Source organism: Macaca nemestrina, chromosome 7, assembly GCF_043159975.1.
Source record: "Macaca nemestrina isolate mMacNem1 chromosome 7, mMacNem.hap1, whole genome shotgun sequence".
Lineage (NCBI taxonomy): Eukaryota > Metazoa > Chordata > Mammalia > Primates > Cercopithecidae > Macaca > Macaca nemestrina.
This window is the reverse complement of record NC_092131.1, coordinates 35342773-35367519: the sequence shown is the minus strand read 5'-3', so window position 1 is coordinate 35367519 and position 24747 is coordinate 35342773. Positions and strand designations below refer to the sequence as shown.

The 24747-nt window shown below is 46.5% G+C and overlaps 1 protein-coding gene across 9 annotated transcripts in view; it reads right to left on the bottom strand.

Annotated features, from left to right (window-relative positions):
* Positions 1–1790: 1790 nt before the first annotated feature.
* LOC105494301 (double PHD fingers 3) overlaps positions 1791–24747 on the bottom strand; it is a 287462-nt gene continuing 264505 nt past the window's right edge. For 6 of the 9 annotated variants that reach the window (XM_011762612.2, XM_011762607.3, XM_011762614.3 and 3 more), the window contains 4 exons: positions 21910–22022; positions 12771–12852; positions 10762–12236; positions 1791–3395 (listed from right to left, as the gene is read on the bottom strand). In XM_011762612.2, coding sequence (XP_011760914.1) covers positions 12166–12236; positions 12771–12852; positions 21910–22022 — 266 coding nt within the window. In that variant the 3' untranslated portion in view covers positions 1791–3395; positions 10762–12165. Of the gene's footprint in view, positions 3396–8490; positions 12237–12770; positions 12853–21909; positions 22023–24747 lie in introns of those variants that run through there. The other 3 variants (XM_011762608.3, XM_011762609.3, XM_071099909.1) reach the window with 3 other exon arrangements.

Here is a 24747-nt window from a genome sequence, read left to right as displayed (position 1 = left end):
TGGGCTCCTGTAGCAAAGTGCCATAGACTGGGTGGCTTATCAACAATCAGCCAAATTTATTTCTCACAATTCTGGAGACTGGAAAGTCCAAGATCAAGGTGCCAGCAGTTTCGGTGTCCAGCAAGGGCCTGCCTCCTGATGGACAACCACCTTCTCCAGCTTCACATGGTGAAGGGGTAAGGGGTCTGTCCTGGGCTTCCTTTATAAGGGCACTAATGCCATTCATGTGGACTCTGCCCCCCATGACATAATCACCTCCCAAAGTCCCTGCTTCTAATACCGTCACCCTGAGGGTGGAGATTTCAACATATGAATTTTGGGGGACATAACATTCACAGCATAGCAGACCAGGATGCAATGCCGGGTTCCCTGGGGTTAAAGCAGAAACATGCACAGCTCTCCATGCAGATGAAAGGCCTGAATGATGTGGGTGTCTGTGTAATCAGCTGCTGCCTGGACTTTGTTACATGAGCCTAAGTCCCCCCGATTGCTGAAATTAGCAATTCAGCACTGCAGGTCCAGCTGTCGCTTGAAACTGCTTTGGGTGAAGGCCTGGCCTTTCCCCTCTGGTCCCTGAATGCAGACATCTCTCCCACTGCAGAGATCGCTCAACAACCTGCTCAATGGCCCATGCCTGCAGCAACCATCAATGGCTCCTCTGCTGAAATAACGGCCCCACATTATGCTTAGAAAAGCAAAGGCTGAAGGCACACGGATGACTCATTAAAGAACAGTGCAGCACTCACTTAGGGGAGGAATAAGAAGTGACATGGTGTCTTCCCACTGCCATGCCCACCTGTGTCTTACCAAAATTCACAGTAGATTCCAACTAAAACTATGTTGACTGATTGAGACCAGGGAGCTCGTATTCTAGTTCCATCGATTTCCCCCTTGACCCCGTTCATCACATGTTGTATTATTAGCTGTCTGGTGCCTGCCTCCTTGGCAAGACTGTGAGCCTCATGAGAGGTGGAGCTTTGTCTTCTCTGCTGTAGCCCCACTACCTAGCATAGAGTAGAAGCCTTTATTTATCGATCTAAAATTTATTTTTGGAAGACTGACTCTTAACTTGCAGCCTCAGGAAACCAATTCCCGCATGGACCAGGAGTCCTACACCCAGAAGCTGTTCCTTGAAGGCTGTTGCTAAGCAGACTCTGGAGACTCTAGGGGCAGATACGTCCTCTGTGATGCCTCTTGCTCCTTGCCCAGGGCAGCCAACTCACTGCCTTTATGGAAGGCAGCTGAGAGGGAAGGAGCAATGACTCAGCTGGCTTCTAGATGGGTCCTGCACCAGAGGTCTCTCTCTCCCCCCAACCACATTCCCCCACCTCTGCTGTGAGTCATCTCTGAGTCATCAACCTCCCTTGCCCCAGAAAATCTAGGGGGCTCCCTTCAGGATGCCCGAGGATCTTCTCTGAGGGGGTCTCCAGAAAATGAGCTCCTCTACTCCTGCAGCTGAAGCTCTCAGTTAAGGCCTGAAGCTATGCTGCCCGCTGTGCCCATGAAAGCTGTCACTGTGACTGTGGCTTCCCTGGTGCCATGTATGACGTGGCCGGAAGCCCATCATCAGGCAGCAAGTGAGACCTGGAATTTGTTGCTCCAGGAGTCTCCTTGCAACCATGAAAGCACTAGTGTTTCTCTGGACCCTGATGCACATGCATGTGTGTTTCTCTCTCTCTCACACAATGCAGTCCTACTGCACACCCCAACATGAAAGGCTCTACCCCCACAGGATCTCTACATTTGCAAGTGAGGTCCTAACTATTGGTAGGGAAAATAAGATTTTCCAAGAGTTTTAAAGGCTTTTATTTGTTTACACATTCTCTAAATTGCAGACAAAAGATTCACTACGTGGGTAGTCAACATTGCTAACCAATCACAGAACAAGATACTAACCACAGCAAGGAAGGGGTAGGGGCTTGTGACTCAGTCTTTGAGAACGTGCGAGGGTTCCATGGGATATCGAGGGGTCCCAAAGACAAAGGCTGCTCGATCCCCACGTCATTCTTCATCCCATCAGCGACAGGTCTCCCTCCCAGAACCCTGTCAGGACAGGAGAAAAGGCAGCAAGAGAGGTGGGGCGGTCCTGGCACGTGGGCCACCAGTCTTCTGAATGAAGAGCGAGTCCCGGGTCTGCTTCCAATCTGTAGGTTCTCCTGGAGACTGTCACAATCTGGCAGCTCTCTGGGAAGCAACAGAACCGGCATGTCCCCTTAGGATGGCAGGAGATGTGGCATAGCCTCAATCTCCAACACTGAAACACAGAGAGCTTGATACGTCCCTTAGGGCAGAAACATCACAGCACTTCACGTTAGGAGTCACGAAAGAGTGGGAACCTGACACACGTGGGAAGGGCACATCCCCAGAGGACAGAGGGCCAAGGCGGCACACACACCTACAGACAGAGACCGCAACCACATCACAGTAAGGAGGAGGACAGCTAACGGGGTGGGAGGTGGGAGCTTTTTGTTTGTCTGTTGCTGTCGTTGCTTTTTAGAGAAACCAGGGTGAGCCAAATGGAGATACTGTCTCAAGACCATTACACACAACTTCTCAAATCTGTAGCCCTTTTCTGTAACCTCATGAAAGCTGTGTCAGACTCAGTCCTGGTCTGAAGTACCCAAGCAGACCAAGGCAAAAACTCATCACAAGAGGCAATGCGGTATTGGGTTCCAAGGATCAGTGGGGAGGGCCTTCAAAGGAGCAAAAAGGGAAACCCTCTTTCATAGGCATTTCTCTCGCTGGAGCCCAACTCTCTTGGTCATTCTTTTATGACTAAGAGTCTCAGAAGGAGTTGTGGGTGTGGGGTAAAAGAGACAAGCAAGCATGTTGGAATGATGGGGATAAAATGTTGCAGTGGCTTCCCTCTCTGGTGCCCACACCTGGAAGAAGTGATCCCAGGTTTGCGTCGTATCTGCAGGTCTAGAGACATCAATGGAGGCAGTAATTGGAGATCTCAGTGCATTTCCAGGGTCCCCTTTCCCAAGGCAGTCTAGAGCAATGGAGGGGCAGTACATTCCTAAGGCTGTGAGATGCCCAGGGTCTCTATTCACCAGCTGAGAAAGGGCAATGAAGACTAAACACACCCCTTCTGCAAGTCCACACGCTCTCTGACTCAACCAGAGGGCATCCAAGGCCTGGTGGAAACTGTGCGGGCCTGAGCTTCCTCGTGGAGCAGCGGGTAGGCAGCTCCTTCCCAGGGACCTCGTCGTCCTTCCTACCGCAGAAGCCACCTGTCAAAGCCCACCCGGAGGAATCCCAGTGTTCATAAATGGAGGTGCCCTCACCAAAGCCACTGGACCAGCCTGTCCATGAGAAGAGACACAGAGGGATTTCAGCAACGAGAAGAAAACCAATTTCTTTCAGCTTCTTAGCAGAGATGTTCCATGTCTTGGCTATCAAAGAGAGAAACTGGGCTTAAAAATTGCCCTCACCCTGAACCCACTTGGCGAGGGGGAGCAGACCTGGTTGAGGTCTAGTTCTGGCTTTTGTGAATCGACCGTGTGACACACACAGCACAGCATCAAGGCGGGAGGGCGCCTGATCAGACTGTGTTCTCAGACTGAGAGCGCACTCAAGGGCAGGCAGGAGATGGAGAATTCTCAGAGCTCAGCCGCTGGCTCTGGAGCTCCCAGGCTCATCCTTCAAGGAGCTGGGGGCCTGAAGGCTCAGGGTCCACCACTGGCTGCCTGGGGGCAGTGCTGCCAGTCTGGTGTGGAAAGGGTCCAAGTCAGAGGCCTTTGCCTCACCCCTTCCACCAGCAGGGCCATTCAGAGGAGCCTTGGCTCAAGAGAACCTTGCCCACAGGCTTTCAAGTAGGTGAGTGGACCAAACCCCTTCATGCTTTTCAGGCTCTCACGCACTTTAAAACCAGACTCACAGCCAAGCCTTGTGTCCCTGGCTACCTCCACAGAGATCACCAGAATTCCCCTCGCTGGGAGCCATGTGCTGTCTAGGGCCCCAGAGGAGCCTTCCCTCGGGCCAGCCCCACAGAGAAGCTATAGCTCTGAGCCGACATCCACACATGGACAGATACATGCCTTCCCCCAAGCCCAGGCATTTTGCTTGAAAGCGAGCTTGGTGTGGCTTCTTCAGGGAATAACTCAAAGCTGAAATCTGGCTGTGACACGTGTGGAGAAAAGGAAAGATGAAACAAATGGTTTATTCCTAATGCTGTCAACACAAACAACTGACAGTCTAAGCCAGCATGAAGCTAGGACCTGACAAGCACCTGGCCAAAGGTGAGCATGGAAGGTTTGCTGAAAAGCTCTCTGATGCTGGGTTTCATCCCTGCACACACCAGCAGTGCCAGACACGGGCATGGGGCAGCTGACCTTGCTGGGGTCTGGTGGAGTGTGCCCAATCTGTGCATGAAGCCCCCCCCCACCCCAGTAGTCCCCCTCTCTGCTTTCTCTAGCAGGGACAAGACCACTGTGGGGGTCATTTTCTGCCTCTGATCAGGCCCTACCAATTGCACCTCCCTGTCTTCCACCCCAAGAACCTGCAAGCAGCACTGGGGGCACTGGCTGCCCAACACACTCCAGCCCAGGTGCCTTCATCAGCTCACCAGTTTTAATGCTGAGGATGCTGTCATCCAAGGGCATCTAGTGCTTGGAAAAGCAGATTAAAGCAACTAGGCTGAGGTCATCTGTTTTCTTCCCCTGACCCCTCAACCTCCACAGGATGGAAATCATTGGATGCCTCCACCTACTTGTCTTCTACTGAGGAACATGCATCCTCAGCAGAGAAACCTACATATACATCTACCTTCCGTGGTGGCGCGATGCTTGACCTATAGTCACGATTCCTTGGCAGAACTTAATTTTATAGCTGAAAAGCAACTTGAAGGCTGGGCCAGGATGTGGTTTGTTTTCCAGCCTCTACAGGACCTAGAGCATTGCCTTGCACATAGTCGATGCCCTGCCAAGGGTTTTAATTTAGCCAGTAACAGCCTGCCTTGCAATGATTCATGGCAGGCAAAAGATGGGTTCATTTTCCTTCAGAGGAAAAACCCCCAGAGTGGACAACCATGGCAGATGAGTGGGGGGCAGCTCGGATGGACTGTGTTCCCTTTCCCAGCCAGAGGAGCACAAGTGCCCCCTAAGCATCTGACCATTCATCGCAAAAGCAGGACCCATCTGCTTTCCCAAACGCCATGTGGACCAGATGCACTGGTGAGCCAGGGACGCCCTGCCTACCTACCCCGCCTCTCTCCAGCCACCTGCTCCCCACCTCCTCTGCTCTGAGATAATCGTTCTATATTTTCATGCTCTCGCTCACATATCAGGCAGTGTTTCTGTCCTTTATTTTTTTCTAGTACCTAATTTAGGCCTCTTCAACTACATGTTGAAAATGTGCACGGGGTATATTTTCTTTTTCCTTTACACCACTGTTGCTTCCCACTTCCCACCTCCACCCCACTCCTTAGCATCTAGCATGGCAGAGGGAAGGGAGGAAACAGTGTAGGGAAGGGAGAGGGCAGGATGAGAATCGAGGTCTCAGTGGGGAGTAGACATGGAAGGGCAAACCAAGTCCACAAAAACCACAACCCCCATTCTAGCCATAAAAGCTTTGCATCCCTTTGATAGCACAATTGAGACTTTTCAAGTCCCCAACTATTACCAAATGTCTCTCCTGAAAAAAAGCACAGGTGAACGAAGGGAAGAGAAGGAAAGAGGTCATGGAGCCAGTGGCTTTCCAAGCACAAGGCTCCCTTTGCAACCCCTGTGGCTGTGCAGGACCTGAGAGCCAGAGGAGCGGGACTGGCGAAGATTTCAGAAAGACGCACCTTGCCTAGCAGCCCCTGGCTCTCCCTCTTGTCCTGGAGCAACATCAAAGTTTCCCTTTAGTTCATTAAGCAGGGTGTGTGTGTGTGCGCGTGTGTGTGTGTGCGCGCGCGCGCACGCACGCATGGGCATTCCTGTTCTCATCATCAATATTCATAACATTGAAATGAATAACAGAGATACAGAGAGGCGAGCAAATGAGCAAATGGGATGCAGTGAGTGAAAATATAACCTGGGGGTCTGTAGGGTTGTGTTGCTGAGGGGATATACAGGCCCCAGGGGCTCGCGGGCCTCTCCCATTTCCTACAAGGCCCACTTACCTGCCCTCCCGTCCCCACCATGGCCGTGTTTATTTGCTAGACAGGGTTGGTGCCAGCCTACAGGGCCATTTTGCTTGCTGCCTGGGCTAGAGGTCATGATGAGTAATTATATCTCTGTCCAAGAGGGTTCTGGCTGCCTGCCAGTCCTGGTTCCTGCCTTCCTCTGGCCTGCCCTGGGAAATGTCGCCATCAGCAAAATACTCCCTTCTCCTGGGGGAGCCAAAGAGGGGGAAACTGTGAAAGGTCCCTCTCTCAAGGCCACCTGCCCTGCGACCTGAAGCTGGCACTGGAGCAGAGAAAGGGAAGGAGTGGGGACAGAAGCTGGAGTCACCTCAGGACCCCCTTCCAGGCAGGGCTCACTCAGAGCTCAGAGAGCCTGTTCCAGGAACCCACTCACTTCCAAATCTTTCCCCTCATGCAGGGAGTTCCCTGTTCCTTCTGGAAAACCCCCTGGTAGGGAACTGGCAAGCCCGGACCCCTCCTCTTCAGAGTTTCCTGACAGCACTTCCTTTGGGCCTCTCCTCAAGCTGCCTGGGCTGCTCACACAGAGGGGGCGCCCGCCGCACAGCCAGGCCTCCCCGGGGACAGCTGCTGAGAGGCTCCAAGGCAGCTCCCACTCACTCTGCCTGGGAGGCTGTCTGTCCTCCCACATCCCGGGTGCCCAGCAGGCAGCACCCACATCTTCCTCTCCCCTCCTTCCCCCTGCCCCCCTCTCAGCTGTCCACTCACAGACCAGAGGGTCTCCAGCCTCCCTAGAAAGGGGTTCCCAGCTCTCCAAGACCTTCCACCAGCTGCCCAAAGGCCCTGAACTAACCCCTGTGTCCCTTTGTTCCACACTCAGGGCTGGTGGCCATGGCCTCTGGCAGAGAATCATAAGCAGACTCCCAAACCCTAGGAATGCTCAGAAATGGGGGCGGGAGCCCCAACCCCCAGACAGCTATGGAGCCCACCTTCTGGCCACGGACCAGTTAGACTCTACAGCAAGCTGGGGCTCAGGTAGGGAGACTCGTAGGCCTGAGGCAAATTAAAACATCTGTTCCCCACCACCACTATCCTTCCCCTTTACCTGGAATCAAAAAGCATGCTTTGGGGATGGGAGTAAGATTGCAAAAAGGGTAACACACAGCGGGGAGAGGAGGAGCTCTGTCCACTTTGCAGGGGGCAGAGGAGCAGGACTGGCCAGGCCCCCGCTTCCCTTCCCAGCTACTGGTGTCCTGGGCTTGGGGGACAGGGGCCTGGAGGCCTGACCCGTCTGGTAGCAGTGCCTGGAAATGCTTCACTCCCCAAGGCTGCAGGCATGATCCAGCCCTCTCTCACTGCCTTCTCTCTCCAGCTGGGTATGGGGCCTGCTTTGCCCTCAGAAGCATCCCTGAAACCCCACACAATCAACAAGGGGCCTCAAGAAAGAGGGAGCTGAATTAGAGTTCAGAACTGGGCAGAGGTTTGGCCTTTTTAAAAAATAATAATAATAGTAATCTGCTGCCCAGGATCACAAGACTCAGGAAAAAAAACAGAGTTTCAATCACTGTTCACTCCCACCTGCTGCCCTCCAGCTCCTTAGCTCCAGGATTTCTGCCTGAGGACATCCAGCTCTCTGCCTTGTTCCGCCAGAGATCTTTGCCCCTCCCAAATGCCCTCCCACCCTCCCTTCCCGAGGCACCCCTGTCTCTCTTCCTCCCCAGGAATAGGAGCCTGCTAAAAGGGACACCAAGTCACCACTGCTACAAGGAGCCAGGCCTGGGACTTGTGGCATCTTCCATGGGAGTGTGAGCGTGGCTCTGGCCAGGGCCAACTTCTCCATTGGGACCCCCTGAAGAGGGGCCAGGAGGTGCAGCCGGGGAGTGAGAAAAGAAGGGGCTGCTCCTGTCCCAGCACTTCCACGACAGGCTAAAAACCAGCCTGGGGACCAGGGATGTGGTCCTCAGGGCCCGCCCTGGGCCATGGGGCAGCACAACGCCCCCCACCTCCTCACACGCAGACCCAAAGAGGAGACTATAAGCCCCTCTTTTTGAGCCCTGAGGCCTGAGGTTGCCAGCAACCTTTCTTCAGCGGCACAAAAGAGCGCAGGTCTCCTCCACTTGCTCCCAAAGGAAAAGTAATAACAATCATCTCATTTTTCTTCCTTAAAACACCAAAACTTTTAAGCGGAGTGTTGAAAGGAAGCGGGCTGTATTCAAAGCACGAAGACAAAAATGCACCATGAGTGTGTAACCCTCCAGGGTATCATGAAACCATCACTGTGAAACCCAAACCCTCCCCCAACTTCAAAACCTGTTATCTTCCCCAGCTCTGGAGGAATCTGGCCTCCTTCCCTCCCTTCCACCCACCCACAGAGCTCTTCCCTGGTTCCAGTTGGCTGGGCTCAGCCTGCCTGGGCTTCCTACCTTGCCCTGGGGCAGGGACAGGAGCAGGGGAGCTTTGGGACCTGCTGGCTCCTGCTTCAGGGGCAATAAGTCAGTGAGGGGTTCCAAAGGAAAGCCAGAATGTCAATCTCCTAGCAGGAGCCCTGTTTCTATTTCCACATAATGTTGCCTGCGCTGGATTTGCTACAGGTCCCAAAAGCAGGGTTTCAAAAATGCCTGCAGGGAACAGGATTTCCACTTCCGGGTTGAATCCGGCAGCCTCACCTCTCTGGTTTGCTGGAGCCACAATACAGAGGTCTCCCGGTGAAGCCCAGCAAAGGTCTCCTGGCTGTTCCCAGCATTTGAGCCGGGAGACAACCCCATCATTGTCCCCATTTGGTGACCTCTGCAGAAAATGACAATAGCTACCATGGAGTGGGGACCATCATCGTGCCAGACCCGTGCCAGGATCTTCACCAACGTCACCTCGAATAACTGCAAAGACCATGCTGGAGAGGCCATGTTTCCCCACCTTACAGACGTGTGAAATTTGGCTCAGAGAGGTGAAGTCATTGGCTCAAGGTCAGTCAGCTAGAAAGTGGCAGTGTTCGTCAGAAAGTGAGCGTTACCCATCAACTGAAACGAATCATAGCCCTCTCTAAAAGTCACCTTTCCATTCTCAACTGCATTCATCTTATAGAAGGGAGTATCCTGAGCACCTTCATTTTAAAGTCCCCAACCCCATGTATATCCCTCACCTCCACCCCACAGCCCATGCAAGTCATGATTTCCTTGGTCACAGCTTTCTGCCAGGACCCTGACCATGGGCAGCCCGGCCCTGGCAATATAAACTCCCTTTGGTCACAAGGGAGATACGAAGAAGACATCTAACATTGGCTAATGCACACAAGAAGGTGGACATGGAAAATACCTGGAGTTCTTCCCAGACAAGCATGGCTCTGCAGTGCTTGTTTATGTAGCAAAACTCTCAATCTCGCTCTGGAATAGTCAGGGCAAGTGTTACTATCTCCATTTTCCAGGTGGGCAAATTGAGGTTCAGGGAGGTTAGGTGACTTGCCCAGTGTCACACAGCTACTCCATGGCAGAGGCAACACAGAAACCCTGATCCTTCACAGGCATCTTGTGATTCTAGCTCAGAGAATGATCCTAGCTCATTCTCTGGGGTTCAAAAGAAAAAAAAAGAAACCAATTTAACGTTTAACAACCCTGTCCTCTTTTCAACACAGAAGTGATAAATGTGACCATAGAGACTTTTGTCTGCTTGCAGTACCCTGACAGTGCCAGCCCACAAGTTGGCTTGCTATCCCTGCTTTCCAGATGGGGAAACTGAGGCCTCCAAAGATGAAGAATGGGTTGGCCCCATTCTGCAGGGAGTAATGAAGCAGAGAGGGGAATTCCAGGGCCATCCTAATGTCACTCCAGAACCCTGACCCTCACCACTGCAGGCAAGTTCCAGTGCCCTGCCTTGGCCTGGGAGACCCAGCTCAGGCTCAGCTTGTGTGGGCAAAGCAGACGTGGGGCTGAGATAGAACAGGGGTGCCCTATCGCCTGCACTTCTGTGGAAAACAAATTTACACACACTCCGAAGAGGACGTGTCAAGTTGTAGAGCCACAATTTGGGGTTTCAGACTTGCTTTTTAAGTTTTTAAGCTATTGTGGCATTTGGGAACATTTGGGGAATTTTTTTCTCTAAATTTAAATTAAAATGACTCTCAAAACCAATTATTAGCCTTTGGAGACAGCCTGCTTTGAGTTTTGTGGGAAGAGAGAGAGCTAGAGTAGTCAGGAGAGAAAATGTGCCCCTCTGATGGAATGTCACCCTCCCTATCCCTCCCTGGGCCTTCAGGATTCAGACGAGCTCACCGACCAGCAGGCGGAAGGAAATTACTTATGAGGAAGACGAAAATTCCATCCGGACAGGGGCCCTTTAAATGAGACCATTATGTATGTGTGTGATTCACTCTGAGGCCACAGGCCCATGCAGGAGAGTGACCCCCATCGCTTGCCACAGGTCACTCTGCAGAAGCGTGGGGGAGACCCACACTGCTTGGTTTCATGCCAAGCTGCCCTGGGTCCACTGGCCAAGAGCAATTAGCCTGGAGAGGAGCACTCCTGCTGAGGGACAGCACAAATACTGCAGCCGGGCAGAAGTGGCCCAACTAGCCCGAGTCTCCGGGAGCTTCCTCAGGAGCTTAAGAACTAAAAATAACCTGGGCCTTTGTTGTGAGCAGCCGGACCACAGAGATGGAGCTGATTTCAGAGAAGCCAAGCATGCGCGAGGGTTCCGCTCACCGAGACCTGCCCTTCGGGCAAATGATTTTTCCAGAAATATGTCAGTTATTGTGCTGCTGCTGTGATTCAAAGTCAGCCCAATCCGCTCCAGCCCTCGGGGCTATCTTCCAACACACAGAGTTCTCGGAAGCTCAGCCTCCCCACCTCTTTCTTCTAGACACATTTTTTTTTAAAAACAAGAGTCCTGCACGTTTGGGGAGCTTAGGAGACAAGAGTAACCCCCGCACTAAGAGTTCTAAAATGTGGCCACCCTGGTCGTGAATGATGACCACCTCACCCTAATTATTTGTTTAGATAACAATCTTCTCCTTCCCCTGGGAATCTTAAAATTCCCAGTCAGGTCTCAGTAGACAATAGCGAACATACACTACGTGGAAAGAAGAAATTACTTAGGAAAAGGAATTCAGAGCGTGGCATCAATACTGAAGGTTTCTCAAAGCTGCAGCCCCCTGTATCCAGCATTCAGACACATGATTGAGCAGCCTTCACTCCCCTTCCTGGTTCTTGAGTCCCACCAGGGGAAGCTGAACCAGTTCTCCAGACCCAGGTGGGCTGAGAGGCAGAGGCTTGACCGTCTTCCTCTGTCCATAGGCTGTGGCTGGTCTCACCTAAAGGATGTCCCAGCTCTAAGGTCAAGGAACCAGCCTGGCCCCTTGCAAAGTCTCTCCCGATGGATAACAAGTACTGACTGGCTATGGCGGGGCCTTGGCACCATTTCCGCAATGCTTCCTCCCATGGCTCAGCGCCTCTCCCTCCCTCCCCGCCCCCATCTAGTAACTTGAGGCAGTGGATCAAGACCAGGCTGGCTGTGGATGCCACTGCTGAGGTTCTAGAAGGCAATTCTTTGTCTCCACAGACACCAAGGAACAAGAAGGGGTTGCAAGACCCCAAGTCTAGAAGTTTCCAGTGAGGCTTGCCATAAACAACAACTTCTCCACAGCCCTTTATTCCTCGGGTGAGAATTTCAGGATGAAGAGCCTAAGCTGGAGGGGGCGGGGGCTGTGCGAAGATTTCTTGGAACACAATAGATAAAAAACACCACACTACACACAATGATGGGTGAGTGGTCAGGAAATGGCTTCCCTTAAAATGGGAACCAATGAGAGGGCCTCGGTGCTAGGGCAAAAGTGAAAGGGGTTCCACAGGGCTAGGGCCGGCGGTGTTCTTCCGAAGTGCAACTTCCTTCCGGTAGAAACAAGGAGGTGCTGGCTGAAGTTCCGCACATATCGGGGGCGGTCAGGAGATGCGTCGCCCTCTTGGTTCCATGTGTCCGTGCCCCTCTGGGACTATTTCTTTTCCTTACAGTTGGTCTGTCTGGATATGTAGGAAGAGGGCGCGTTCTGGTTTGAGCTGGGCTCTGCTTTAGCCTCTCCAGCAGCAAGTCACATTCTGTGACCTAGGGCCCTAGGCCTGGCAGCCGAAGGCTGAGGCTTTCTCTTTGAGCAGTTCCCAGCATAAGTGGCAGCTCCAGCTTCCTGCAAGAAATGAGATGGCTTTAGTAGCAGCCCCTCTGCTAACTCTGGAGCCCCACCCCAGTGCCCCTAACTTCTTGTAAACCCTGTTTCCTTTGAACTTCGGCAATGCAGAAACCAAGTCCCAGGCCTGAAAACGTGCCGGAGTCTGTGGCTCAGCAGAAAGCAGGTGCTCAGAGGAGATGGGCTCAACTCTTATCAAGACCCTCACTCCCTGGTCATGCCTCCAAACTAGTGTCGCCGGGCCCTGCGCTAGTTCCCCTGGAAGCTCACACCTCCCCAGCATCTCCACTGCATGTCTGGGAAAAACCTCCTCGGCCCTCAAGTTGAAATTTAAGCTGCTTGGACTGTGCCTCAGTTTCCTCATCTGTAAAATGGCAGTCGTCGTACCTACATTGTGGGGTTGTGACGATTAAATGAGACAAGACATGGACATGTAAAGCCCTTAGCACAGGCCTGTACTATGGTGAGAGCTCAGTAAGTGCTAGTAGTAGTAGTATCTGCTGCTGTTGTTACTGTTGACATCATCATCATTACCTTCTGGGGGCTCAGCCACCGGGGGATTTAAACAGTACATGTGATAGCCACGGTCACAGTCATCGCAGAAGAGTAGCTGGTCCTGGTGGAACACAGAGCAAGCACAGAGGAGGAGAGATTCCGTTATTTGGGGCCAATGTGTGGCCCCTACTTACCCATCAGCCTTATTTCCACATCGGCCTCACTGGATCCCCTTTCCAGGTCCCACATGGAGTCCTCACTGTCCCCTGAACATGCCTGTGCTTTTCCCACACCTAGAGTTTCCCCCTCTACCTCCCAGCCTATATAAATCCTACACCTATTTTAGGGTTCTGCTTAACTCATACCTCCTCCAAGAAGCCTTCTGTGACTACCACCTCACATCCAAATTTAAAAGGATTCCTTATTCTTCTGAACTTCCAGAGCCAATAGCTCTGCTTCCAAAGGGCAGAAAATGTCTCTATTGTCCATGACTTTATATATTTGAAGATCTTAATTGAATTCTTCTGGATTCCACTCCCTCCATCTGTGAAATGGGCAACAGCTGTACTGGGATGAACCTCAGACCCTCTTCAGGGTTTCATGAGAATGTAGAAAAATTCAAGAAGTGCCATCCCTTGGCTTCCAGAAGCTTCCTCACTGTCTGGAGGCTGGAGCCCAGGTGAGAACAGGTCCCCCCAGGATTGTGGTTAACTTCAAAGGACACAGGCCATATCTTTGCACCAATGGCTACTTCTGCCTAGAGGCTCTCCCAGACCCCTGACCCTTTCTCTGCATGTCCATTCCCTGCCTGCCCTTCAAGTACATCTTCTTCAAGCACTTCTTTTCCACAAAGACTTTGCTAATCTACCTCAACTGGAAGTTCTCTCTTCCCTCCTGCAGAGCCCTGTGGTACTTTCCCTTTCTGTGACATTTAAATGCATTTTCCTTTATGTTACATGCCTGGCATGTGGTAGACATCTAATCACGCTTGTTTTCTTGGTCGGGCACTGTGGCTCATGCCTGTAATCCCAGCACTTAGGGAGGCCAAGGTGGGTGGTTCACTTGAGGTCAGAAGTTCAAGACCAGCCTGGCCAACATGGTGAAACCCCATCTCTACTAAAAATACAAAAATCAGCTGGGCATGGTGGCGTGCATCTGTAATCCCAGCTACTCAGGAGGCTGAGGCAGGAGAATCTCTTGAACCCGGGAGGTAGAAGTTGCAGTGAGCCAAGACTGCACCACTGCACTCCAGCCTAGGCAACTGAGTGAGACTCTGTCTCAAAAAAAAAAAAAAAAAAAAAAAGACATCTACATGTTTGTTTTCTTGACTAATTAATTTGGAACATGCCTCTTTTTTCCACCCTTTATCCTCTTTATGGACTATAAGGCCCTTGGGGGAAAATCTTGTTTTCTTCATCACTGCATCCACTGTAGTGACTTCCTTGCATACAGGAGCTACTCAGAAACTGTTTGTGATCTGGCCCCACCCCCTAGTTTCAGCCCTGTTCTATTTGGTGATTTTTGAAACTGTTTGGATGGCTTATAAGACTTTTTCAACATAAAGTTTTGTATCAAATCTCACCTTGGCTCCCACCAGTGCAGAAATCCTGGATAAAATTAGATATAGCAGTCGGAATCCCCAGGGAGCCAGCAAGGAGGGCTTTTTTTGTCATGCTAAAATCCATCAGTGGGGCAACAGGAGAGCTTTTGAAGAGTTATCAACTGGGCAGTGATATGATCAGATTGCAGTTTAGAAAGATCTTACTAGCTGCTATGTAAGAGTAGATACCCAGTGGGAGAGAGGTTCATTCAAGAGGCCAGGGGACCAGTTAGGAAGCTGCTATAGCTATCCAGATGCGTGATGATTGTGGCCTGAATTACGACTGTGGCATGGAGAAAGAAATGGGTCTTGCTCCCATTTAAGCATCATTGATTAGATGGGGAGAGTGATAGGGAAGAAGCCAAGGATGCCCTCTGGGTTGTGGCTTGGTCAGCAAGCCTGATGATACAGTCACCCATTGGGACATGGGAGGAAGAGCAGACTCGTGGGAGGAAGAGCAGACTCATGGGAGGGAGAGGGCAACCTCAGCTATAGACATGTTCTACAGATAGGGATGACCTGGAGGCTGTTGAAGAGAGAAGGAGAGAAGTCTGGGTGTGAGATATGGATTTGGGAGTCATTGTAACTAGATGGCAAATGAAGGTCCTAGGAGAGGAAGCCTGGAATGTGTGAAAGCAAATGTCTTTGAACTTGTCTTCATGGAGGAGTGTCCATGAACCCCTTGAAATGATACATACAATTTTGTACATAGGTAGAAAGTACATGTTTCTATGGAAAGAGTAAATTCATAGCTTTCATTGAATTATCTGAAAGATCAAGGACCCAAAAGAATTTACTGAGAAGAAGGTCAAGAATAGACACTTGGGGTACTCCAACTTTACAGGGTAGGCAGAGAAAAAAAGACTGAGAAGGAACAGTCAGAGAGGTAGGATGAAGACGAGCACACTGTAGTTTACGCCAAAAAAGTTACATCATTATTGTAGAACCAGAATAAGCTACAGGACAATTTGATTTAGGGATAATAGGATAATACAAGGAGAAACAAGTTAGGATGGGGACAGAAAACAGACAGGACTTGTCAGAAACAGTGTTATTAATGCCTTAAAAACAGCAATAACCCCTACTATAGCAGTTACATAGGAAATACAAATAGGTAGAATATCGTGGATTACAGTTTCCCAAAGGAAAACTGGGCACCTGAGAGTTTAAGTGCATTTTGCATGGGTTGACCATTGTCTAGCACCATATTCTCTTCTCTTCCACCACCAAGAACCCCCAGTTCATGCTAACTCTCATGACAAACACAATTTTAGTACCTCTCACTACCAACTATCCAGGAACCAATTGGTGGCATAACCACACAGAGAGAAACTATTCCAAATGACTATAAAACAATTAATCTGACAATACATCCTTAGTAGGACATAACTTAAGGTCATAAATAAATGCAAATATGCATATATATATGGGTGTGTGTGTAATGTTCAGCAATTATATTATTGGTGTAAATATCGGAATCAATATTCTGAGACCGCTTTATGTGCGTCAAATGAGTAATTATGTTGGTATCATTGAAAAGCAAGATTTTGTAACATGGTTGAAAGAAAATAGAAATGTAGGCCAATGAAGTTAAGTCAAAACTCAATAGTTGGTTCTAAGTATGAACTGGATGCATCAGTATAAATTCATGGTGTAGTTTATCTTTAAAACAAGCAAAAAATATTTTCTACCTCTGTCCACAGAAAGTGCGCCAAAACAATGACTAACAGCAAAATTAGCACCTCTAGCACCCACATTATGTTCTCCAAAGACCATTGCCCACTAAAAGGAACTAGGAGTCCCAGGAGAAATAGGTGATTCCAGGTCTGGAGCATAAAATGTATAAATATATTTAGATATTACAAAGTAAGAAAGCTATCAAATACTATTAGAAGTATGTCAAAAGGACTCAGGATCCTACCTGAATATGCTACCACTGGTCAAAGATGGGACAATTTTACCTATAATGGATTACAACAAATAAAATATGTTTAAAATCTTCAGTTCATAAACATATTTTTTAAAACCTTAGTCACCTTCAGAAGATGCTAGAGAAACATCACACTGTATTTTTATTTATTTATTTGAAATAATTTTAAACTTAGACAAAAGTACAGAAATTGTGCTGAGAATTGTACTCAGTGTACCCTAATATTAGCATCTTATATTACTATAGCAGAATTATGAAAATCAGAAAATTATCATTGGTGTAATACTATTAACTAATCTATAGACTTTATTTGAATTTCTCCAGTTTTCCCACCTATGTCTCTTTTTGTTTGTTTGTTTGTTTTGAGACAGTCTCACTCTGTTGCCCAAGCTGGAGTACAGTAGCGTGATCTCGGCTCACTGCAGCCTCCGTCTTCCAGGCTCAAGCAATTCTCCTTCCTCAGCCTCCCGAGTAGCTGGGATTACAGACATGTGCCACCATGCCTGGCTAATTTTTGTTTTTTTAGTAGAGACAGGGTTTCCCCATGTTGGCCAGGCTGTTCTCAAACTCCTGACCTCAGGTAATCCACCCACCTCAGCCTCCCAAAGTGCTGGGATTACAGACATGAGCCACCATGCCCAGCCCCCCACCTATGTCTCTTTCCCCAGGATCCAATCCAAGATCCCTCATTGCATTTAATTGTTGTGTTTTCTTAGTATCCTTCAATCTGTGACAGTTCCTCAGTTTCTTTGTCTTTCATGAGCTTGACACTTTCAAAAAGTCCAAGCCAGTGATTTTGTAAATGTCACTCAATTTCAGTTGGATCTTTTCTCATGAGAAGATCCACATATGCATGCATTTTTTAGCAAGAATACCACTAAAGTAATGTTGCACCCTTCTCGGCGCATCGTATCAGGGGTAATTGAGGCCAGTATGTCTTATTACTTGTAATGTTATCTGTGATTATATAGTTAAGGTAGTGTCTGCTGTTTATTTTCCACTGTAAAGTTACTGTTTTTCCCTTTGTAATATACTAATAAGTAATCTTGTTGGAGAGATACTTGGAGATTATCTCCTCAACAAGAGAAATAGGATATTTGAGATTATGCAAATATCCTATTTCTCATCATACTTTTGCCCACTAATTTTAGCATCAATTGACAGTTCTCACATAACTGTGAAGTGTTCCCAATGATTATTTCCCCTTTCCCACTACATTTATTCACTGGAATTCTGCTCTAAGGAAGAGCTTACCCTCTCCTCTGTTTACTTATTTATTCAATTTTTACATTAGTATAGATATTTATTTTTTTCTTTAGGTTATAACCTAATAATATCATTTTTTTAAGCTAAAGTTTTCCTAGATTTGGCCATTAAGGGTTCCTTCAAGTTGCTTCCTGTGTCCTCTAGACACATGAAAATACCCTTTCATTTTTAAAACACTTCCTTATTTTCTGACACCACATAATATTCCAGGCTCATCTGGCATATTTTACATCCCAGCCCTGGAATCAGCCATTTCTCTAAGGATCCATGGTTCTTTTTATGAGAGAATGGTGTTTAGAAACCGATTTCTTGATGCCATATGTCTTCATTGCTTCTGTGTTGTCATTGCTTCTAGGCCCTCCCAGCCCACACAGGTAGGAAATAAATGTATGTGTAGGTACACATGCATACATCTCTACTTATTTCTGTCTATTAATATGTGTGTACACATATGGCTAGATACAGATATAATATGTATAAACTATATATAATACACTGTATATAAAATCATGAGTTCATAGCAATACTCACTATTCCAAACCAATGCCTTCAATCTAGCCTTCCCCCCTTTATTTAGTTATTCTTTTTCTGACTTTGAGAAACTAGACTCTCATTAGTCACCATACACAGTTATTAGTTCAAATCTAGCATATGTAGTTTCAGAATTACTAATTCATATACCTATGAAAATAAATTAACTAGAGTACAGTATTTGTGGTACAGTTATTTCTGCCCTTAGCTTTACAACACACAGTCAAAATACTGTTTTCCAAAGTTACTTAGGTTATTCTTTTCTTCCTCACTCTTCATAACTCTATGGTTACATTATCTATTTATGTTAGAGTTAGGTTTATTTGTTACGGTTTTTATTCCATTTTAGTTTTTCCCTACATCTTGGTTGATTTTAAGTATTTATCTATTTGGGAGGTATGTGAAACCTTACGATGGTTGTAAGAGTCAAAGCTACACAAGAAAGTATTCTCTAAGAAGTGTTGTTCCTCCCTTATCCCTACTGCCCCCATTTTCATATTCCCATTTTTCCCTACCCCATTCTTCCAGACCCGTGTAGATAACCAATCTCATTAGCATCCTGTTTATTCTTCCTATATTTGTTTTACACAAGTGAGCAAATGCATGTAGGTTTTCTTATGTGTCTTTTTTCTTACAATAAGGTCAGCATACTATAGATATTCTATTTTACTTTGCTTTATTACTTAACAATATATCCTGGAAATGACTCCGCATCAATTCATAGACATCTGCCTTATTCTATTTTACAGCTACATAGTACTCCACTGTATGGCTGTGCCATTGTTTATTCAACAACTACTCTTCTATATATGGATATTTAGGTTGTTTCCAATATTCTGTAATAATGAACAATGCTACCACAAATAACTTTATGCATATGTATTTCCATCATGTTGGGGGTATATCTTCAAGGTAGATTCCTATAGGTGAGAATGCTTAGTCAAAAGTTAAGTGCATGTTAGCTCTGTTAGGTATTGTCAAATTTCCTTCCACAGGGTTATACTAATTCGTATTCCCACCAACAATGTATGAAGGCACCATTTTTCCCATAGCTTCATCAACAGAATATATTGTCATACTTTTAAACTTTTGCCCATCTGATAGGTAAGAAATGATATCTCAGCCTTGAGTTTCTTTGTGAGTGCATTTGAACTTTTTTTTGCATCTTTAAGGGTCATTTTTATATCTTTTGTGGATTGTCTTTCATGCATTTTTCTCATTTCCTATCAGGTTTCTGGTCCTTTGTCTTCAATTTTTAACACTTCTTTTTATATAGGGAATTAGCCCTTAAACTGTGGTACATGCTGCCAAAATTGCCTCCCAGTTTGTCAGTTGTCTTTTGACTTTATCATGTTTTTAACTATGCAAAATTTTTATGTAGGCAAATGTACCAACATTTTATTTAATTGCTTCTGGATTTTGAGTCACAGTCTGAAAACCTTTTCCTGTATTTAGATTAAAGAGGAATTTATTTGTGCTTTCTTCTAGTACTAGCGTGGTTTTACTTTGTACATATAGATCCCCAATGTATCTGGTGATTGTTTTTATGTATGGCATAAGATATAAATCTAATTTTGTGTTTTCTCAAATGGCTACCCGTTGTTCCAGCACCATTCATTTAAAAGTCTGTCTCTGACCCAGTAATTTTAGATGTGACCTTTACCCTATACTGTATTTCCATATGTTGTTGGATCTATTTATGGGCTTTCTATTCTATCCCAACTGGTCTATTTGTCTCTTCATGCATCAGTACCACACTGTTTTATCTATAGAGGCTTTACAGTATGTTTTAATATCTGGTAGGGCTAGTTTCCATCATAGTTTGTTTATCAGTATTTTCTTGGCTATTTTTGCATGTTTGTTTCTTCATATGAACTTAAGTATCGATTTGTCTAACTCTATAAAAAAGTTCATTGATATTTTTATTGGACTTCAAATAAATTTATAAATTAACTCAGGAAAACTGACATCTTTATAATGTCAAGTCATTCTACCCAAGATCATAAGATGCCCTTCCATTTGTTCTTTGTGTCTTTTCAAAAGTGTTTAAAAGTTTTCTTTATATAGGTTTTGCCCATCTGTTGTTAAATATATCCCTTAATATTTCTTCTTTGCTGCCATTAGAAATGGAATTATGTTCTCTAACTGGTTATTGTTTGTATGTGAGAAGGTTATTAATTATTGTGTGTTAGTTTTATAATCTGTTACCTTTTATGTTTGAGTTAGCTTATCATTGATTCTCTAAGGTTTTCCAGATATACTATCATGTCATATAAAAACAGAGTTTTATTACTTTGTTATCCATTCCTACATCTCTAATTAAATTCTCCTGTCCAATTGCATTAGCTAATGTCTCCAGAATAGTATCGAATCCTAGTTATAGAGATAGTGAGCACCCTACCCTGGTTCCTAATCTTAGTGGAATTGTGCCTAGTGTTTTCCTCATTAAATAAGATACTGGTTTTAGTTCTAAGGTACAAATACTTTATCATCTTAAGAAGATATCCCACAATTACTATTTTTTAATTTTTTTAATCATAAATAGATATTTTAACCACACTGTTTTTTTAAAACTGACAAAGGGAAAGAACCAAGCATTTTTCCTGCCATTTCTATATGATCTACACCTGAAGGTAACCAAATGAAAGACTAGGCAAGTTTCTCTTCCTGGAATTACTCCAACCATTAACCAAAAAAGAAATTATCCAATAAGAATATCACTATTTTGCAACCCCTAACAGAATAGTTAATCTAGTCAAGGGTCATCAATAGATGCTACCTTTACAAAAAGAGAAACATCAGGCATTAGATACCTCCTGATGAAAGTATACACCACCATCTCTGAAGTAGTCTTGCCAAAAGAGAGAGAGAGACAGATAGATGGAGACACAGTTGATGAGAGGACAGAGAGAGAGATAAAGACAGACACAGAAAGAGAGGCAGAAATGCAACCTGAATCAAGCCTCTAACCCTAACAAACAATTGACAAGAAATTCAAGGGACAGAGGAAAATGTCAAACAGCACAGGGATACACTCAGTCAAATACAGTCATGAGAACTTGAACAAATGATCTGATTTCTTCAACAAAGAATTTAAGGGAGGAATAAAGAGAATAAGATGGAGGGAAAAATCTATGTGTTATTTAAAGAAGTTATATATATGTTTATATGCACCTACAAATATTTAAATAAACTTCAGAGACATATCAACTAATTGCAATGTATGGGCTTTATTTGAATCCCAATTCAAATAAACAGGCTGTAATAGAAACATTTATGAGACGATTGAGGAAATAGAACTGTTGACTGGATGTTTGATTATGCTAAGGAATTATTGATTTTTTAGCTATGTTAATATTTTGGTTATTTAGGTATAAAAGTAAGTCCTTACCCTTTTGAGATACATATGAAATAGTTACAGGTAAAACGATATTATGACCGAGACTGTGGAGAGGGAGGTCATGGTATTTATGAAACAAGTTTGGATGTGTACTGATCTTTGTCAAAGCTGGTGATGGGCGTACATCAATTCCATTAATCTCTCTGCTTTTGTATATGTTTGAAATTGCCCATAATAAAAAGTGTTCTTGAAAAGTTTGCACTTATTATATTTAACATTTAGACCAAATGAGATCATATACTGTGGAATGTGGTGGAAACAGTCAAATACATCCCTGCCATAAGCAGTGTTCCCCACTGCCAGTCTCTGAGCCCTCAATTGCTAATGGCCAGGTTGCTCCCAAGTGCCAGGGTAACAGGCCCCAGGACAAGAGTCCTTCCTTCCTCTTCACCCCTCAAAGGACCCCAGCTCTGTGGATTTCTCCCTCCCACAGGGAAAGCCCCAAACTCACATCATTCTCTGAGGTCCCACAGAGGATACAGGATTTGCACTCTATGCACTGCCACTTGTAGGTCTTGACAGCCTCAGTCATGTTCAGGGTGAACTGCAGGCAGGTTGGGTGACCTGGAGGAAGCCAGAAACAGCAGAGTTAGGGCCAAAGTCTGAACTGCCACCCCTCAACACCACTAACTGGAAACACATCGATGCCCAGTGTGCAAGCAGGGCAGGGTAGCATGGCATAGGGAAAAAAATGGGGGCCCAGACAGGGCCCTACCCACATTCTTCACCACCCCGTTATTCAGATCAAGGGCAAAACAGAGATATAAGCATATCCAATTCTGCTTGCACTAAGATCATGTTCCCCAGTAGGTGTAACCAGTTGATGAGGACAGAAAGCCGTTACCAGAGAGAACGAGAGAAGAAACTCCAGAGCACGCAGCCTGGAGTAGCACTATGAGGGACACCTGTGGGACCCTCCAAGCCCCAGCGTCAGCTGTGGCAGCACAACAGGTAAGAACTGTTTGGAACTGGGCCTTCTGATCCAACCAGTTATTTACACTGCCTTGGGGTGCAAGGGAGGATATCAGAAGGATTGTATGAGGTTCCCAGGGTCAGTGCTCAGGAGTAGGATGAGGCATTGCACTGTTACCTAAAGTACCCATGCCATGCCCACACCCATGAGACTAGCACAAGTCCGCACCCTGAACAGTACCAGGGACTACAGAAGGAAGTGGCCTGGCAGGGACGGCAAAGAAATGTAGCATCAGAGCAAATGGCCAGGTCTATCCTAAAAGGACTGGTCGCCGGTTCTAACTCTTTTCTCCATCCCAAGTTTCATGGAAGCCAACCCAATCACAAGACGAAAGGAGGGACAATAAGCTGTGACCTTCGAGCACAGCCCCAGTGAGCCATGTCCAAGACTTGGCCTGCAGAACTGGACTCAGTCCTCAGACCTAGATCACCTAAAAGAGAGATGCTTGCAGGGAGAGGATGGCCATGAACTGTAGAATGCAAAGACCCTTGGCCTTCTATCTGGCATGGAAGGAAAACTTGGATAACATTCCCAGGTCTCCCAGATCTGTGAACCAGATCAGAATCTGCCCAGAGCACCCAGGGCAAAGCCCACTACTGACTCTGTCACAAAAAAAAAAAAAAATTGACGCTTTGCGCATTGCCAAGCATTCATCGTTCTCCAGAGCTTCCAATTCCGCCAAACCCATTATATAGTGCCTTGTGTTGCCTCTTTCATTTGAAGGATTATATGCTTTAAAGAAGGATGCTAGAGACAGGGGACACCAATCATGGTTAGCGCTGCCAATCTAGTGTCTTCCACAGACAGGATCCCTCATGGCACCACCGCCCCTTGGCAAAGCCACATCTTAGCAGAAGCCCCCAATTCCTCCCTTTCAAATCTTCAGAGAACTGTTCATATCATGGCCCTTTGGATGAAATACCGTCTATTCGGCCAACATAAGAATCCTTCACATTTTGAGCTCCACAAATAGAAACCACGCTGAGTTATCTTGGAGAGTGCAAGGGGTGTGGACATGACTTGTTGGTGGTAGGGAGGGGACACTTAGTGAATACTGGCAGAAGCAGCAAGGAGAGGCCTGATCTAAAAGCTTTTCAAGGACTTATCAGGTACCATCTAACTTAGAGACTCCCACAGCTCTGAACTAATAACCCTATCAAGATGGCACCATGACAGTGGCCCCAAAGAGAAAGAAGCCTTACATTAAAAGCCTCGGTGAACAGCCAGCTGATATTCTTGAAAGCATCTCAAAGATTTGTCTAAGAGGAACACTAGCCAGGGTTACTTCCTATTCCAATCTCTCAGAGAGAACACTGGAATGGGTACAGGGCAGGAAATACCTGTTTGGGACTCCATGTGGTATGACCACAGATGCCCAGTTTCTCTGACAGGGCACCACGGAGAGCATGAACATTGAGGTCATGGAGCTGATGCTCATATAGACAAGTTGACTTTGCCCAGTTCTGTGCCACACCCCAGCCACACCCAGCCAGCTTAGGATAACTATTCATTAAGTACTTATTGAGCACCTACAAGGCCAGCCATTGCACTGGACAGAAAAGACACAGTGGGGATGAGCAAGACATCTCAAGCCCTTCCAGCCTAGCCAAAGAGGCCTCAGACGAATCAGCTACACACGTAACTATCAACTACAATTGTATAATTAATGCCATGAAGGAAAATCATAATTGGCCGTAAAAACAAACAATAGAAAAACCTAACCTGGACTGAGATGTCAAGGAAACCTTCCCTGAGAAAGATCTTTAAGCTGATATGTGTTGGATGAGAAGTTAGCTAGGTGGGAAGAGGATGATTCCCAGTAAGGGGAACAGCATGGGTGGAGGCTTTGAGCAGTGAAGCAGCTTAGCAAATTACAAGGAAGAGAAAGGCCAGTGAGCAGAGGCTTGGTGAGCAAAAGGAAAGGGGTAAGAGGTGGCTGCAGAGGTAGCTGGAGGCAGATTACAGGTATCTGCAGCCCTTATTTAAGAATCTGGGGCTTTTAAGTCATTAAAGGCTGTTAAGCAAGGCGTGAGTGGATCACATTTTGTTTTTAAAGGAGCATTCTTTAGTGTGAGGGCTATTGGGATGAAGTGGTTCTATATCTTGATTGTAGTGATGGTTACATATGTGATAAGATTGCATAGAACTATACATACACATACACATATGTATGTGTGCATGTAAAACCAATCACATCTGAATAAAGTCTATGATTACATTAATGTCAATTGCCTGGTTTTGATATTGTGCTATAATTACGTAAGATGTTGCCCTTGGAGAACACTGAATGAAGAGCTCAAGGACCATTCTATAATA